At 36.1% G+C, this 18,504-nt stretch overlaps 1 protein-coding gene across 11 annotated transcripts in view; it reads left to right on the forward strand.

Moving 5' to 3' along the window:
- The window catches only part of QKI (QKI, KH domain containing RNA binding), a 147,758-nt gene that overhangs the window by 57,567 nt on the left and 71,687 nt on the right, over positions 1-18,504 (forward strand). For all 11 annotated transcript variants that reach the window (XR_001520275.3, XM_033512643.1, XM_033512645.1 and 8 more), the window contains exon 3: positions 6,003-6,119. Coding sequence is in view for 10 of the 11 variants with exons in the window: in XM_033512643.1 (XP_033368534.1) it covers positions 6,003-6,119 (117 nt within the window). In the remaining variant the exon portion in view is untranslated. The remainder of the gene's footprint in view (positions 1-6,002; positions 6,120-18,504) is intronic.

Genomic DNA, 18,504 nt, shown 5'->3' on the forward strand with positions numbered 1-18,504 from the left:
ATCTTCTGCTTTAGTATTTCCAGTTTGCATATAAATATAATTGAATGGATTAGATGATTTTCTTTGTATAAAGCATGCTTGGAAATATATACTTGAATTTAATTGTATTTTTAAGAAATTTATTAATCCTTGGAGTAAATGTTGATCTTGCTCCCAAAGAGTACTCGCATTAAACAAACACCATTGTGCATGTCATAAAAATTCATCATGCTTTGTTTTGAATGCCTTCGTTGTCTTGCAGTTCCCTTGTATCTCTTCCATTTGTGTACTCCATTTCTGTGGTTGGCAATTTAGCCTGTGACTCTGTCAGATTAAGTTATCTCCTAAATGGTCTTGGAGTATGACTACTGCAGTCTGAAGACATAGAATGTTTGTTTTGAAGTGGCTAAACTGACTTGCTAGCCTTGCTGCTTAAGATAAAACGACCAGATGTTCTACATTGTAATATCCAGTTTTCAGTTGCTTTCTAACCATGACATATTTTAACCACCGAACTATGCAGAGTCCTGGTCTTCAGATGCTTTTTATTTGGTGTGGAAAATCATATGAAAGGGAAATGAGCAGGAAAAGCTACTCTCAATGTCTTCAAAAAGCAAACTAACCACCAGGACATTTTAAACAACATTTTTTGGATTCTTTAGTTTGTTTAATGTATCAGCATGCAGACTGAAAACTGATTTGACCAAGGAGAAGGCTGAATGTGAGATACAGTTTTCTCTTCTTATGAAAATCCACTTTCAGCTGGCAGTTATGTCTAACATAACTAGGCTGTAAGATAAAACTGGGGAAAATACAGACAAGGGAAGGAAAGGCTGCTCATGAATTGAGAAGTGAAGTTTTTGTCCCATTATGATTTAAAAAAAAGAAAAGGAATTATATGTAAAAGTGGTCTCAAAACGGAGAACTTGTTTTCACATATGAGATAACTATACTGAAGCTGCTTTGTACATGAGGTTAAGAATTGAATAAAATCATCAGGAGTGGACATTTATGGTTAGAAGTACTCAGCTGTAATTACAGTGAAAGTTTTTGTAAAGGAAATAATAGAATTTGTTATTTTTCTAAGCTGGGGATCAGAAGGTGAAAACAAATGCTGGATTACCAGAAACATAGATACATTGCAAAGCATTTGTTATGAATCATTAGGAAAGAAAGCTCTCCTTTATTGTGTGTTCATAATATTTTTATGAATTTGGCTGCTTATTTTATCTAAAAATTATGCTTAAGGTCAGCATGAAGGGTAGAGCATCTTTTGGTTTTTTATAACTTCTGATCTTTTCTTGAGACTTTCTTTAAAATAATATTTAGGCTGTTTATGAAAAATACTCAAATACACATTGTACCTAAGGAAAAGCGTTTTAAAAAACTTCTAAAAACTTTTTTTTGGTTTCTTAAAGTTGAAATAGACTTGAGGAATAGCTTGGAATAGCTAAATAGTTTTGGCTTTTTTCCAGTGATAAGTAACTGACTCTGCAAAATCAATGTTTAGTAAGTCACTGGAACATTTGCTAATAAGATGGTAGAATAAATGAGTTTTTAATTGAGTTAAATAATTGTTTGATCAAATGCATGTGTTTATGTTCTTTCTTCCTAGATTTGGATATTTTAATCAAATTGGATTTTTTCAAATTCATTTCCCTTAATGAAGTAAAGAATATTTTTTGTAAGTTAAATTAGTTCTTGCCACATCTTATTTTCATATTTCAAAGGAAAACACAAAATACAAAAGTTACAATAGTAGTATGAAATTTAGTAGTACTTTGCTGCCTGAAGTTCTTCAGATTTTAACATGCATGAAAAGATCCTTAAACACTGCATTTCCCATACTGTAAAAGCCAGACACACTTCTTTGTAGTCTCTTATTAATCAGAAGCTCTGAGTCATGGCCTGGTTCATTCTTACTTTTCTTTACTGCTTTTGTTCTGGGTGTGGGGACTGGTGAGAACTATAAAAGCACCTGTTCTGCTTAGGAAATAGTTGTTCTGGGAATACAAGGTGTTTTTATCAGGGGGTTTCTTATGCAGCAGACTTGTTAGGAAGGTCACCACATGGAAATTTTGCTGACTCTTGGGAGTGTCAATTGCTACAGAATTATCATTAATATCCCAGAGTAAGTGGAAACATTTAAGATTTGGAGAGCTTCTTTTTCCCAGTACTTTTGTTTCCGCTTAAACACTTTGAGTCTTGGGTTGAAAAGACAGGTGTCTGCTAAGGAAGGCATAAGCCTCTCTTGAAATAAAAAACATAAACCCTCTCCCTCTGAATTATTAATTTTGAAATTAAAGGGCTCACAGGTAAAGACATGGGGGTAGGAATAACAATTCTTTACTAGTATGTATAAATAATAAAAAAAAAACCTTACAACTTAATAGAAATGTTAAAATACAGTAGTGCAAAAAACATTGACAGAGTCAGAATACAACCTCACCCTGTTGGTCAGGCTGTTGGTAGCAGTCTGATTAAATGGTGGCTGCAGTGCTCCTGCAGATGTGGTTACAGATGTGGTTCTGTTGAAGCAGTGATCCTGTAGAAGGGTGTAGTTTTCCTCTGGAGGTCCGATTGTTGCGTAGATGGCTTCGGTCTTTTCTCTGGGAATCCCGTGGAGAAAGGCTGACTGTGGTGTTCCAAGTCTCAGATCCTATCCAGGTAGGAATGCTTGGCTCCTCCCCCTGGGTGGAACATCTGACAATGGGATGATGGAATTTATCAGTCATGCAGTGAGACTCAATGGCCCATTTACAGAAGGTATCGCCCTGGAGGGAGGATGGGTCCTGGAAGAGATAAAGAACACTGCCCCAGCTGGTTTTAACAGCTGGTAATAGAATACATACTTCTGGTTACAGCTTGCATTGCAACCCAAGACAGTAACAAAGATCCTCATGTGAAGTCTCCTGAGACAGGTGGTTTGTCTCTTTTCTTTAAGGGTGTGTGTTTTTGACATCTTCTCAAAAAAAGGCAACAACTATCTTACAGGCAAGATCCAGTAGTGTTTCGTACATGCTGAAAACTTCAAACAAAAAGTTAGCAAACTAAGGGAACGGGAGGGTGATTGATGCAGAGAAAGAGGGAGAACAACAAGGGTGTAACTGGTTGGAATGTCAGCACCTGGCTTCCACTAAACATTTGTAATTCTTGACTTTTAGGATGCTCTTGGGTTTCTGTGTCACCTTCTTCTGGAGGCTGTTTCTTTAGTTCTGATTTTGAGTTGAGGAAAATTTGATCACATGAAAATAAAACTCAGGAAAACAGTTGTGAAATACCACCAGTGAAATTTTTACATGCATAAAATACATTGAGTGTAGAGAGATATTAATTGTTGTGGAAGGAGAGACTGACTTCATTGGATAGCTTTTTCTGTGTTGTTAATGCAAAAGCAGTTAATCGTAGCCTGAGACACTTCTGCTTAATTTTTAAAATAATCTCACTTTTCAATGTGTGTGAGGTTAGGTATATTCAAAGTAGTGCAGCCTTAAATTGATCGAATTGATTTCTGAGCCTCTGCTGTTTCTATACCAGCAATTCTCCGGGGGTGAGGTGAATCCTACAAATGCCAAGCGAGAAACACTTCCAGAAATTAAAGGCAAATATTCTTAGCTTTGTCTCTGTCCAAATGTTAGAATAAACAGTATTCCTGAATACAGGTGTATTATTTATAGAGAAACACAATGCAGTGATGATTGGGTGACAACATGAGACAAAGAGCACGAGAAATAGAGTTAAATGTTAAGAATGGTCTTCTGAATTTGTCGGATGTCTCGTTCTGATAGTTCTGTTTGATAGTCTAGCTGGCCTGACAGGTATGACAAGCACTAGGTGCAGATACGTGTTAATACAGACGTTTTGGAAAGAAAAGGCAGGGTCGAGCTGCCTTGGAACAGTTTATGAAGGCTCATTATAAGGAGCATTTCCTGAGCGTAACTGGTAGTGGAACTGGTTTAACATTTGACAGATTGTGTTGCAGTTTTAAGTCTGATTTCTCAACTAGAAACTCTAAATAATATTCAGACAACATGAATAAATTTGCAAACTTGAGGGTAATACAGATTCCTCCCTTTGTTTTCTTCTTATCCTGTATAGTTCTATTTAATTTATTTTTTATCCAAAGTATGTTATTATTGGCTTATTCTTCTACTCATGATCCAAATTAACAAAACTTTAGAGACTGCTGTTTTCCTTGGAAGATAAAGAATATAACAATAGTCATCTTGTGTGTTGGTTAAAATCCTGATTTAAAGTCAGCTTCTCAATATTATTTTAGCATTATTGGTGGAATGGCATAGATATCTAAAGTTTTAGTGTGCAGAAGTGTGTTTGTGGAGAAAAGCAAGTAAGATACTGTTCCTGTAAGACAGTGGTACAATTTTGGTATTTAAACATGAAATGTGTGACATGTAAGGTTTTATTCACAGCTTGTACTACTACTTGTAACTAGTTCATTGCTTTTTCAAGGCTTAGTGAATGTTTCTTTAATTTCTTTTGATTCACAGTTTTCTGTGTGTGTTCACAAGTTCCTTTTGTCTTTACTCCACACCCCCTCACCTCCCTGTAGTTAATTCAGACTTCATAATATGTTTTTGTTTTCTAAGCTTGCAGTACAAAATAACTTTGGGAGTATATATTCCCAGAATAGTTTAGCTGCTATGAAACACTGTTAATTTTCTTAAAGAACTTTAATTTGCTGGCATTCATAATTTTTGCTTACTCTTAAATCATTTCTGGTCTTTGCAGTTTCATAAGGATTTCAAATACGTTGAGTTTTAGTACTCAAGCCCAATTTTAATTAGCTGAGGAAATGAAAGCCAACAACTGCTTCACAATTCCATTGAATAACTTTGTTTACCGGGATCTAAAATATCCAGAGCAGAGTGCTACAGCAAGTTTCTGTTCTTTTAATTTCTTCTTAGAATTTAATGTTCAGTGTGAAATTTCTTAGTTTATCTGTCGTTTAAACTGGTGCTTCATCTTTGTGCTGCAGTTGTCACAGAGTACTGTTCTGTGTTCTCAGTGCTACCATCACTTAGTGCCTTTTTAATTTATGTCTTGCTTTTCAGAATGCGTGGTTGAAATTAATGAAAGGGAAAAAGCTCATGAAAATAACTGAAATAATGTTATGTATGGTTAAATGGTGGTATTACTGTGTTGAGTGTATGTGGGGGTCTGTCTGCTGAAGTCAGCCAGTTAAACATGGAATGCTTGCTTTATTTGTTTGTACAACTGAGTAAATGATACAGCTTACAAAAAAAAGTGATGTGCTTTTGTTGTGTCTGCATATACACATAAAGTTTTATATATGCAAATATTTTATATATATGTGTATGTTTGACAATTTTTAAAGAAATGTTGCCTAAGAAGCCTAAATAAACGTGTAAGAGCCCTCATTTGTTTTTTCTGAAGGGAATGACATGGCATGAGTAGATAGAGAGGAGTTATTTTCCCTGTCCTTCCCAGATTGAGCCCAGCAGAACTACATGGGCTGAGGAAGGAGAATGCTGTCTCCAGGCTCCTTAGCAGGGAGCAGCTGAGCAGTGAGCGTGGTGGCCTTTCCCGAAGGTCCCGTGCCGTTGTGGGACCGGAGCATTCCCACCACATGGAATCTGTGTGCATGTCTGGTCATGCACCCAGCCCCTGTGGGTTTCCTTGCCATGGCAGGTGCACCGTGTTGGCCTGCATGGCTGGACACGTTTGTGGTGAGGGAAAGCAGCTCAGAGTTTCTCTAAGAGCTTGTACAATTTCATGAGGAGGAATAAGGACTGCAGCTGATGTGGACTACCTGATGTTGCATCTGAAAGACATAGTTTCACCTGAAATTTGTATCCCCAAAGGTGGGGTCACGTGGGTCCTTAATGTATGAAAACAGCACCTAACTTCTTCAGCCTCAGGCATTTAGTGTGGTGTCCTAAGCCATTAAACACTGGATATTTTTAGACCTAGAAATACATCTTGTGAAATTTTAAATTAATTTTCTTTACTCGATTTTATAGAAATTTTTTTTTTTCTTTCAGTTTAACTTTGTTGGAAGAATCCTTGGGCCCAGAGGACTAACAGCTAAACAGCTTGAGGCAGAAACAGGATGCAAGATAATGGTCCGAGGGAAGGGCTCAATGAGGGACAAAAAGAAGGTAAGGTCTTGAAGGGCAGTGTAGTTTCAGATGCGTAATTTTGTTTTCTAATAGGAGATAAAATCATGTCTCTCATTCTTACTTGTTGTGTTCTTACTGTTACGCTTTATTTTTATCTAGTGTCTTACACAGACTTAGTAAATAATGCAGGCTGTCCTGAAGAAGTAAAATGTACCATAATTCTGCAACTGGGAGTCTAACTAGCAATTAATTATAAAGTATTTTTAATACTTTATAAGTAATTAAGTAACTTTAAATTGTGTCACATTTTACAAGGTAAAGGTAAAAATGGAAGTTAAACATATTTTTCTAGGAAAGACTTGTTAACCTCAAAGGTCTTACTAATAGCTTTCTTATATTGAATTGCCGAAGTAATGATTTGTGCATGGAGTGTGGACTGGGGTGGAGGGAGGGGGGAAATAAAATTAAATGTATTTCTGGCAGTCACTTCTATCTGAGTGAACCAAAAAGCACAGTGTTTCTGGTTTTGTTTAGTGTTTAGGTGGAGTTGCAAAGTAATTAGGGCTGTTCTTGCCTTGTCTTGTAATATGCATGCTCTGCCCATATGAGTAGGGAAACTGCATGATAGAGCCTTCCTGAATGTCAGGTTGCTCTCATGGTAACTCTGTTTTTCTAGGTTTATTTTCTAGCTATTTCCCTCTACCTCTGCCTACTGCTGCTGTAGTTACACCAATATCTCCATGGTAGTTTTGAATGTTTCCTCTTCATTCCCAGAAATATAGTTCCTTCTCTTTTGGGATAACTCTTTTCTTTACATGATCAGCCACATAATGCATTCTATTGATACATATGTAGTACATAACAATTATAATAGAAAGTTAATGTCTACCCAGTTAAACATCTTTTCCCTCGCAGAGCTTATAAATGTGTTACTTCCAAATTTCATTTAATGTCTCTTGTTTTCATAATCTGCTGTAATACTGTCACTGTCCTTTGCCTTATTGCTGTAGGTTTTGGAGTTTGTAAAATGTCTGTTTGAGAATCGGAGTGGTGGAGGTTCACTCCTCAGGCAGAGTTACCGTGTCCATCTTTCCTAGGACCATGTCCAGGTGGCTGCTAGGTGTAGTGTCCTCCTACCACCATGCTTCAAAACCTGTCCTGTCCTGTGGGGAGTCATTTCTCTAGACAGCTTGGGCAGGTTTATTCTGGGGATATATTTTTGGATTGATTTCCCCTCTTCTCCATGCCTTATTTTTTTTTTTTTTTAATTTTTTTTTTCTAATATATTTTTTGACGATTCACATAAGAATAGGCAGTGGGAGTTACTGGAGTTTTGTATTTAAGAAAAAGATTAGAAGGACTGAGATCACCTGAGTGAGTCACCTGTTTTTTTGAGTTTAGTAAGAAAAGAAAACTACCTTCAACAAGGACAAGTATGGCAGATCAGATAAAGCCTCGTGCACATTAAAAAGTAGAAATCGATCCAGTCAGCACTTAAATGCCCATCACAACTTCGAAGTTGGTTCTCTCATAATTTTTAAACATAAAGTACTTGACCATTGAGAATTTAATGGGATAATACTGCAGTTAGTGTGAAATGTATTTGAATGTTATCGTATTATAATGTATTTGTGTACGAAACAATATGATAGAGGTTGTAAACCAGTGTTGAGTGACAAGTAATTTTCTACAGAAAAATAATTTTCATGCCATCCATTCTTAATATTTTCACCTCAGTTGCTTTCCTGCGGTGATTTGTATTGGTCATTAGTTTAAATTTTTCAGACTTTGGTGTTAACCACTGTTGATGAAGTAGGAATAATTTCATAATCCTTGATTATGATGCACACCAATAAGATCTTTCTTGTAAAAATAATGATTTGGAAGCTGGTTGAAGGCATGGCGATTGCAGACAAAAGAAGGAATGAATGAGATCCGTTAGTCTGGGGCACAAGTACGCTTCTTGCTGTTGACTGTTGCCTCTTTTTCCTGATGAATTATACTTACAGATGAACTCCCTAGTCTTGCAGTGCATTTAATGATAACCACCTTTTTTCATTTTCTCAAATGGCTTCTCTCTTTGCAGGTTGTACTTCAAAATGCTAATGAACATGAAAGTATAAAATACAGAACTAATACTATTTTTTTCACGGCAGGTTAGGATACGCTAATTCTTTTTTGAAAACCCTTTCCTTTCTCTAGAGTCAGTGTTGTTTAGAAAAGTCAATATTTGAGATTTTTTTTCACAAAATTTGGAGGAGATAAGAGATGCAGGTTAATTTTTTATGTGTATTTTGTGAGCATAATTTGTACCTGCGAACTTGATTTACCCATGCTAATTATCAAAGAAAGCTTATTGGTTGTGGGAAGGAAAAATTACTAAAGCAGTGTCAATCTTGCATGAAAGCTGCATGGTACTAAATACTTGAATAAACTGTCCATGTATTTTTCCTGCCTCTCTAGTGGTTGCAGAATCAGAGAGAAAATAGAAACACTGACATGCTGGAAAATAAACCATCCAGATATACTCTGCAGAGAATTTTGCTTTGCTGTGTTATCCTGTGAAAGAAGTAATGAATTTGGAATCCTTGTCATGTGGCCAAAACACTTGAACTGGCATCACATCTTACAACTTGCTGACAGATTCCCCTCAGAAACCAGGGGAAATCCTCAAATCATTTGTATTTTAGGCTCAGCTGGTAATCAGAACATCTCTCTAGGCAGCTTTCAACAAATTTAAAATCAAAACCTTAATTACTGAGAATACTGTGATTAGAGCCTAGGGGTACTTGAAGGAGATTATTGGGGAGGGGAAAGGGGTTGCAGGCATTCATCAAAAGCTAATGAATGTGTAACTTTATTAAGACCAAGGCATTTTTTTGCTTAGTCTGAATACACCTTTCATTAGGTAGAGAAAAAACTACTAACTTGCACACCAGTTAAAAGAAGGCTTATAGTGATGGTTGTCCAATGATGGATAAGCAAAACATTTTTTTACATTTCCCTTGTCTGAAATTAATTCCATAAAATAGGCATTGATGTGCCCATAGGGAGTCAGCCCTGTGCTCTTTAACACACTGCCATTATCTCATTTTGGAGAGGGGTATGAAGCCCAACAGCATCAGACTGCTGACTTGTGGCAGCCTTGGTCAGCTCTGTTGATTTTTTTTTTCCATTTCCTTCTACTTTTAGACAAGAATCTCCCCTAGAACAGTGTGATGAGAGAGCATCATTTGTTTTTACTTCATGGGGAAGCCATCTCATTATGATGCACAGAATTTTTTTCTTACAATTGGTAGTTTCAAATAGAGCAAGCAGCTATGCAGTTCTAAATTTGAAGAACTCTGTGCCTTCATCCTCTGTACCAGCTTTAAGTCTGTTGCACTTCACTCTGCATTAGATGATTTGAACTGATTTATGGTTTCTGACCTACTTGTTCCAGCTTACTTGTTCCTAGAATCCTGTTCACCTTGCAAGCAGAAACATAAGGTTTCATGAAAGACATGCTTTCAGTTAGTACCAGTCTTGACCTTTGACTTGTGCAGAGTTGTTACAATAAATAGATAATTCCATTTCTTCAACTCTCAATTTTTCGGTTTTTATAGTATAGCTATAAAGGAATTAGAAAAACCCTGTTCTTGGTTCCTGCACAAAGTTTGAGGAAAATATCAGATGGGAAAAAATTTGTCTTGTGATCAGGATATTTTTTTAAATTTACATGCTGTATAATATTACATATTTGTAATTTTTTTTTACCTTTTAGGCTTTGAAATATTGTCTGATAAGCTTTGTTTTCCAATAGAAAAGCTTAAATGTTCTGTTTCACTAATAAAGTGATGTTAATGACATTGGATAATACACTGTACTGTCTTGTTGAGTAAGCCCTGTTATTATTGCCACCTTAATTATAAGATGCTTAACTTTTATATTCTATTAAAAGCACTGTGTTGAACAAATGTAAAGTTCTGGTGCTGACACGCATGTTGAAATGGAATGTATTTAGCATATGTGAGGAAATGAAGTTGCTCTGCCTTTCAAAATAGAAGGCTGACCAGCCATCTTTGTTTTTGTATTCTGGGAGTAAATTCCTTGGCTGAGTCCTGTTTCCTCTAAAACGTGCCTCTACACAAAAACATGCCAGTGGTGTTTGATGATCACATCTGTCTGTGCTGGCAAACAGTGGTTTGGAATCGCAGCTGTAAAAAAAATTTGTTACAGTACCTGTAGGAATATTAGGGGAAAAAATACTTTAAATGGCTGGGGACAGAGACATGTGAAAGTGAAAACAGTTCCATATTCATAATACATGACTAGAATGACTGTTCTTTTATTTTTTTTAAAAAAAACAACGCTTTTTGACAATGCTGGTGAAGTTTCTGGAGGTAAGTCAGATGCTTACTTTTACACTTAGAACTATAACTAGCAAAATCCCTTGTCAATGTCCATCCTTAAGGATACTGTTTATTAAAACTGACCTCTAGTTACTGAAAACTGAGACAGTCGGAGCAGCAGGTCAGAATGTTTGAGATGCTGAGTTCTGCTTTGTTAGTTTCTGTTGCAAATCAAAGTTGTGTTTGACTGTTACATTCATTTGAATTGCCACCAACTTCTGTGACTATCCATTAAATGCCATTGTATGGGCAGGCTCCTTAGTGTGTCCTGAATCTACTGCATTCAGGTTATAAACTCAGAATAGAAAATCTAAGCATTCAGAATTAAATGTTTAGGATTCTACCCTGAGAACAATAAACTTCAGTGTCTTCTATAGTGACATTTCCTCTGGACATTCTTTTTCATAAGCATGTATGTCTTAATTAGGTTTGATTTATCAAACTGATCAGGCTTGGGAGACTCTTTTCATTCAGATTCAATTTTTGGCTACTACAATTACTGGCCTTTTATTTTTAAACTAACTCTAAAAAAAAAGAAGTATTCATGTAAACTTACATATTCGCTGTATCACAACTGCTGTTTTAATACAGATGTTTAAGAATATACTTGGTGGTTGATACTGCTTTGTCTCCCTAGAGGTTCATTGCAAAACGTAAGGTATACTGAAAAGATTTTTGGTTGCTTGTAAGCTAATATTTTATTTTTTTTTTCAGTAGTGAGTACTTCAGAAAACAGACTTTTCTGTTCTAATTTCAAAATGTTCATATCATTTGTAACTAACTATTTTGAATACAGGGGGAATTGTAAAGCTGGGTTTTATTATTTTTATTAAAGAATTGTTAAAGCACGGCCTTTTTTCCTTTTCGCAGACAAAACAGAGGTCTCTCAAGTTACATCTCTGGTAATATTTGAGCCAGTGACCCTTTCAGGAGTTTACACTTTCAGCTGATAGCATAAACAAAAAAGAAGTCCTCTTATCAAGCTACTGATTGAATTATATAATTCAGTGCTAAAGATTAGTGAATTTTTAATTCTTTTAAATAGAGATTTTACTAGACAGTGATGAAAGTAATAGATGTTATTTCTCACTGACAGCAGACTCCTTTTAAGCCTGTTCATGGGAGTTCTGTACTCCAGAGTTTCTAGAGTATTATCTTTGGAATCTTACCCTCATACATCTTTTCTTTAAGTAATAAATGTTCAGTTTGTGATGACAGTAGTGAAGAACTGGCACAACTAGCATAGTTATGTATGGGAATGCAAATTTTACAAGAAGAGAACATTTTCCTGAAGTTTTATATAAGGTTTGACAAATGCTTTTTATTTGAAGTAATTTATTTCAAGAGTATTTTCATAGAAGCCAGGGGAACACTCTTACTTTCAACGGTTTTATTTTGAAGGGAAAAAAATTAGGTGCCTGAGGACCTTAAAAATTATTAGAAGGCAATATTTAGTCTTTCAGAAAAAATTACTGGCACATATCTGATGTAATGCATCTGTTAGATGGTTTATTTCATACATATTTTTGCCCTTTATTGGCTTCATACTGAATATATCCAGTGTATATTGGATATATTTCTACATGAGCTCAATACAAAGTTGCAGCTTCGAGCAGATTTTAACACTAAGACATGGGTTTTCCTATGTAATGTGGAAAGTAGCTGAAGCCTTTGGCTATGATTAACTTTGCTACCAAAAATTCATTATATGTAATTTTGTTCTGAGAGCAGTTAAATTGGTTATTGAGCTAATTAAATATGAAAATAACTTAGTTTAACCAAATACTTCTTTTTAATACCTCTGAGTACACTGGAAAGTGTAGACTGTGTAATCAAAGCCCTGCTAGTTGAAATCAGCTTATATTACGCTTTTTTTACATTTGTTTTTCTGTCAGCTCCCTGTGAAGAAGAAAAACGTTATGAGCAAGCAGTGAGAGAATCTAGATTATTTTGAAATTGGAGAAAAGTAGCATAAAGTGTAGTGGAAGAAAGTATATCAAGGGAAGCCTGAATCATTGCCTGAACATCTGTGTGTAAACAAGTCTGGTTTATAAATTAAAATGCTCTGTCTATTGAGCGGGAATTGACTCATCCTGTAGCATGGCAGAAGCTCTCTTTCTGCAGAATTACTCCTAAGCTTTTGTGAGGTGGGAAGCACAGGGAGTGTTAATTGTGTTCTAAAAGGTTGACCAGGTTTCAGCTCCCAGCAGTTTGTATCTGGCATTTGAATAGAAGTTTTGAAAGGCTTGGGAGACTCTGCATACAGAATTGATTTGAGATTCTGACGAAATTGTCTGCAAACATCTATCTGCATTTTACTTCGCCTAGCAAAGTAGTGAAGCAAGGTTTAAATAATGAAAATCTACTGTAACCTGAAACTTTTTTCATGCTAACATTTCTAACTTTCTTGAGAATTAATGCTGTGATAATATTGCTTGCCAGAAGCAATTTGTATTCAGGTTTGCTTTTTCAGTGTGTTTGTTCAGTACTAATCAACTGTGCTTGCAATTCTGTGTGGGAAAGGCCGTACTGATTTGGAGGCTTGTGGGAATTCTCTTGTGCCTGCATGAAGATTGAGCCTGCTTAAATGTGGGAATGGAGTTAGAGCTTGTTGTTCCAGGGGGGAAGGCAAGCATGCCTGTGTGATTCCTGAGGAGCTGGCAGTACCTGGCAGTTATTGGTTTGCCTGATTTTTTAGGTGGCTTCTGCCAGGCAGAATACAGGCAGGTTGTTACTTACCATAGTGGATATGGCTCCTCTGGGTCTTATGTAGCAATTTTATTGAGACTGATGGGGGAAGGCTCTTTAGCATGGGGTAAAAGAGTAAGCCCAAAATAGGATACCACTATTGCTGAAACCAAATACTTAAATTACTAATTGAATATTTAGAAGTTGGAGATATTTGACTTCGTGGTATTTTATTGTTTTCCAAATAGAGACAAGTAATCTGTTTCATTGCAGCAAGACACTGGATTCCTTGCCAACAGTATGACAACAATCACAAAGTGTAATTCCTAAAATGAGTAATCAGTTTGCCATTTAAATGTGTTTATAGATGGTGACTTTCCTTAGGTTTTCTGGCTTAGTATTAGACTTTGTCATGCCTAGACTTGGATTGAAATGGATATTGTTAATCACAGGCTACACTTCCACTGTGAGCATCCTACAGTACCGTACATTAAGCATATGAATGAAATTCAGGTAGCTGTGTAGATAATAAGGATGTGACAATATCATCATTTTAGAGTTTATCCAGCTATTGCAATATTATATCTAGAATGAAATATTATTAATATAATAATATCTACTTTTAAGGTAGAGGGAGGCATTTATTGACAGATGGTTTTGACATTTTTTGTTAACCTTTCATGACAGAACGTAGCAGCTTCTGTCTTCTAATTTTTATATTTTTTCACATCTTTTTGGGCAGTAAATGAGGAATGTTTTCATAAATACAGGACTCACTGAAGAGCATGCACACTGAATATATCTTAAAAAATTTGCTTTCTATTCAAAACAGTTCTGTTTAAAGTGTGTGTTAAGTATATGCATGAAAGGATGAAAGCTTATTTAAATGTTTAGTAAAGCCAAATACACAAATCTGTTCTTCTGTTAGAGAGAACTTGTTACTCTCACTGTAGAACACTCCAAGCAATGCTTGGAGACTGTTTAACTTAGTAGAATCTGATATTCTGTTTAAATTATGATTTAAGTACCACAGTCTTACTGTGGAACAAACACAAAACACGGAATTCGTGCTTTCTTGATGCATTTGTTGATGTTAGTGATTCCTGAATGTAATTTGATTCATAAATCAATTCAGCACTATATTCCTACATGACAAAAAAAATCTTGCCCTAACCTTAATAGCTTGAAATGAAGAAAACATTAGGCTGGTTTTGGGTGTTGAAAGATCTGCTAAACAGTAATTGCCTTCAGACAGCAGCTTTCATGGGCCTTGACAGAATGGTTTAATTGGCAGCTGAAGTAACAGGAAAAATCTGGGTGTAGGAAAAAATGGAAATTCCAGATTATTGATTGGTTTCATAAGAAGATGTTACAGAATTATGTACAAAATTTGATAAGAATGGATGGAATCAGTACAGGGAGAGATGTCTAGTCAGTGTAAAAATGTCAAGAGTTTGACACAGTTGCTGGGAAACACCAGGATGTTTTGATGTGTGAAAAACTGGAGTTTGTGGGAAGTGAATGTATGTATAGTACTGTGGAAAGTAACCCAAAATAATTCACAGACCAGTTACATTTTCACAGCGAAAGCTACGGGAATTTTTTTTCTTATTGAGTCTTACATAGAATCATGGAATCTACTGAATTGTAAGGGACCTTTCAGGATCATTGAGTCCAACTCCTGGCCCTGCACAGGACACCCCAAGAGTCACACCTTGTGCCCAGGAGTATTGTCCAAACACTTGCTGAACTCTGTCAGGCTTGATGCTGTGGCCACTTCCCTGGGGAGCCTGAGTATCCCTATTTTCCTTTCTTCCTCCTCTTAATGTTTCTGATACTTTGAACCTAGATCAACTTTGCTGGGTTTTTTTTCCTTCCCTCTTTCATTAATTTTTCCCTTTTTTCATAAATTATATTAATTTTCCTTGATTTGACATAAGGCTCCTCTCAGTTCTCTCTAGAAATCTTCTCTGGCTATCTTTTTCCATCTTGGTCCTCGACTACCTCCTTCTCATTGGTCATGTGCTTTATAAATTATTGTAATAAAAGGAAGGTTAATTTCTATGATGCTTCATTTATTTTCTGAAAATACAATTAGATGACACAAAAGTGCATGAAACTGACTTTTGGTTTCTAGCAACTCTTTATATAGTTTCATGATGGTAGCAAATGATATAAACACTGGTGTTTAAAAACGAGAGTTGTAACTGGGGAATCTGAGTAATGCAGGCAGGAAAGATTACACAAGGCAAAAGGAAATAATGACACACGCTACTAATTAGCAGTTTAAATTATTTAGCATGCATAAGACTATCTGAATGAGAAGAAAAAAATCCAACAGCAAAAATACTGAAGAAAATTATTTCCTGAGAGTCAGGGTGATAATGCTAATTCATCAGTTTGCTTGCGTTGAAGTTACTGGAATGTGAACTCTGAATGCAGTAGCTTTTGAAGACATGTGGAGAGTAGATAGTGAAGTTGCTCTCACACTTTTGGCTAGAGGTCTCTGTAGGTAAGTTGTAGGTGTCACATGAGGAATGAGTAGAAATAAAAGGTTAAGATTAATTAGTATCTCAACAGGAATTCCTGAAACCTTTTTGATTCCTGACACAACTAAAAATAGATGGGGTAATTACGAGCCAAACTGTCCTTTCATTTATGCATCCTTTTACAAGCATCCTAGTGATATTTTTGTATGCACAAATGGAAGGGATTTTTCTTCAAGAGCAAAGAACAGCCTGTTAATTGAGTGCCTTTATCTGGCGTGTGGGCAGTGAGTGGATGTAACTTATTGGATTGGATTGTAACATTGGTTTGGGTGTAAATACTTATGTAAATTGTTATACCTTTTTTTTTTATTTTTTTTTTTCTGTCTGGTTAATCTGATGTAGGTGTTACTTTCTTCTGATATTTCTGTTGTGTTCTATGATCATATGCTGTGGCACAAGATTGATATGATTGTTTCTAGTGAGGTCAGTGTGGAATTGGATGTTCTGATATGTGGTTGTTTAACTATCTGGAGGGGTTTTTTAAAATTAGTTTCTTTGATATTGATTTGATATTGGTATTGTGGTGATTTCTTTGTTGGATTTTTTTTAACACTATGATAGGTAAGCAGTGACAGCACTGGGTCCATTCTGTGGTAAAGTTGCTGTGAACTTCAGCAACTGCGTGTTTCTCTTGAATAAGAAAAAAATAGTTTTCTGGAAGATGGAACCCATAATATAATTAATAACAGCTCTGCCACTGCTTTGGGCTCTTTGGAGTATTTTTATAAATGTTTATCTGGACTGTTCAGACCTGCAGCCACACAGAAACAATTAATGCTTTTGTGGCAATCAGGGTATAAATACGATAAAGAATGAAAACCATGTTTAGCTGACTGAATTCACCTGAAGTACCTGACTGTTTTAATTGATCCACTTCACTGAATTATTTTGGAGCCACTTAAGATTGTGAGCTATTGTTTTCAAATATTCCCATATTTACAACCATATGTATTCAAGGGAATTTAATTTTTGGCTATTGGGGGTCTGAGAAGATATTTTAACTGGCTTGCTTAACTTGTGAAATATACTATTACTAATACATAGTTTGAAGAACTAAAAAGCTAGTAGTTGACAAATTTTGGATTTAAAATTAAATTTTATAGAGGGAAACGGAGGGGTTTTTTTGTGTTGGTAAAGTGTGTTGTAGTCATCTTTCATCTAGTAAGTGGTCAATAAATGACCAAGCAGTCTTTGAGGTGGCTGAGATACTCCTATGTTTCAAGTTGACAATGCTGAAATTGAATGTTCGCTTAAATTTTGACTGACAAAAAGACCTAGAACTTAAATGTATTAGCTCACATTGATTCACAACAGCATGAATCAGAAAAGATCTTAAGATAGTCTGTATTACAAACCAAAATAAGCAATAAATTTTAAAGTTACCAGATAGAATAAGGTGCAATGATTTTAAGTAAGTCATACTTGGCATATTACATGTGTTCCTGTTAAACTCACTTGTAACTGGCTGTTTCTGGAAGTCAGAGTATTAAGTATTGCAAATTTGACTGGAAAGTGCTGTATCACCAATCTTGCCAGATACAGAAATTGGCGGGAATGTGGCATTTTGAGTATGCTTTTTACATCCTGGTGTTTCACAGTACTAGATACAGGATTTTCTCAGTGTCTTCTTGGAGAACTATGTAATAGATGAGGGAGTGTTTGCAGGGACACCGCTGGGAAGGAATTATTCAGGTTCCCCCGTCAGCTGTATAATTTTTTACGTTAGGCTGTAGTGGGTAGGAGTTCAAATTACACAGGTTATGTTTGCTGCTCTAACAGTTGTTTATAGTGACCCTTAGAGAAGAAGCAACAGAAGGAATATAAACATTGCATGGGCAACAACAGCAAGCTGACAGGCAATGAGTTTTACCTCACTGACTGGTTAAATTAGGCTCCTATATTGCAAGGGGAGGGAGGGAAGGAAAATCACATTGAGTATTTAAAGGCAGGAAAGAAAAAAATTTGAAGACCCTCAGAATGTCAAAGAATTTGTCACATACATATTAATATGTTCACTCTTAAATGTCAGTTCTTGTAAAAAGTTTTTCCACCTTTCTCTTGGATCTGACTTTGCAGAACGTTTTGGGGCCTACAGCTGGGCTGCAGAGCTAAACTGATTTTTTTCAGGTTTTTAAACAGACTTCTGAATCAGGCATCTCTTGTAATTTTTGCTGCTCTCCTGACTTTGAAAAAGGATCTGTGCTCCTGTGAGAGACGTCTTGAGGCGTGGTTGGTGATCATGGAATCAGCTAGGAAAATATATATTTTTTTACTTCAGTTACATAGCTTGAAAGCTCAGCCTGAGGAAACAACTGTTTCAGCTTCTGCTGTTAAGTGTACATTTCTGCACAGCTGAGTCACTGGACACATCTTTTTTCCCTCTCCTGTTAGCTTGGAGGTGATTTTGTGATATTTTAGAGAAATAACTAACCAACCCCTGCCCCCATCCCATTGTATTCTTTTGTTTTAGAGTTTTGCCAAGAGCAAGTTTTCAAACTGTCGGTGGTTGTCCATAGCTGTGGGTAAGAATATCTTATAGACCACTCCATGTACTTTAGCAGTAGTTGCTCTTTCCTGATCTCTTCAGAGATGTTGCCAAACATCCTTTCCCACCTTTTAAACAAGCATCAGTGGATATCAAGCTGTGGTCTGCTTCCAAGTGGAATGTGTCACAAAGAACTAAGACCCTGTATGTGGTCTACATGCATGGGAAGTTCTAAGTATGTGCTTGTAATAGAAAAAGTATCTGTGGGCCTTTAGGGGAGAAAAAAGACAGGTGTCAGAATGGCTGTTCCT

The sequence above is a fragment of the Parus major genome, chromosome 3 (genome assembly GCF_001522545.3).
Source record: "Parus major isolate Abel chromosome 3, Parus_major1.1, whole genome shotgun sequence".
In the NCBI taxonomy this organism is placed as follows: Eukaryota; Metazoa; Chordata; class Aves; order Passeriformes; family Paridae; genus Parus; species Parus major.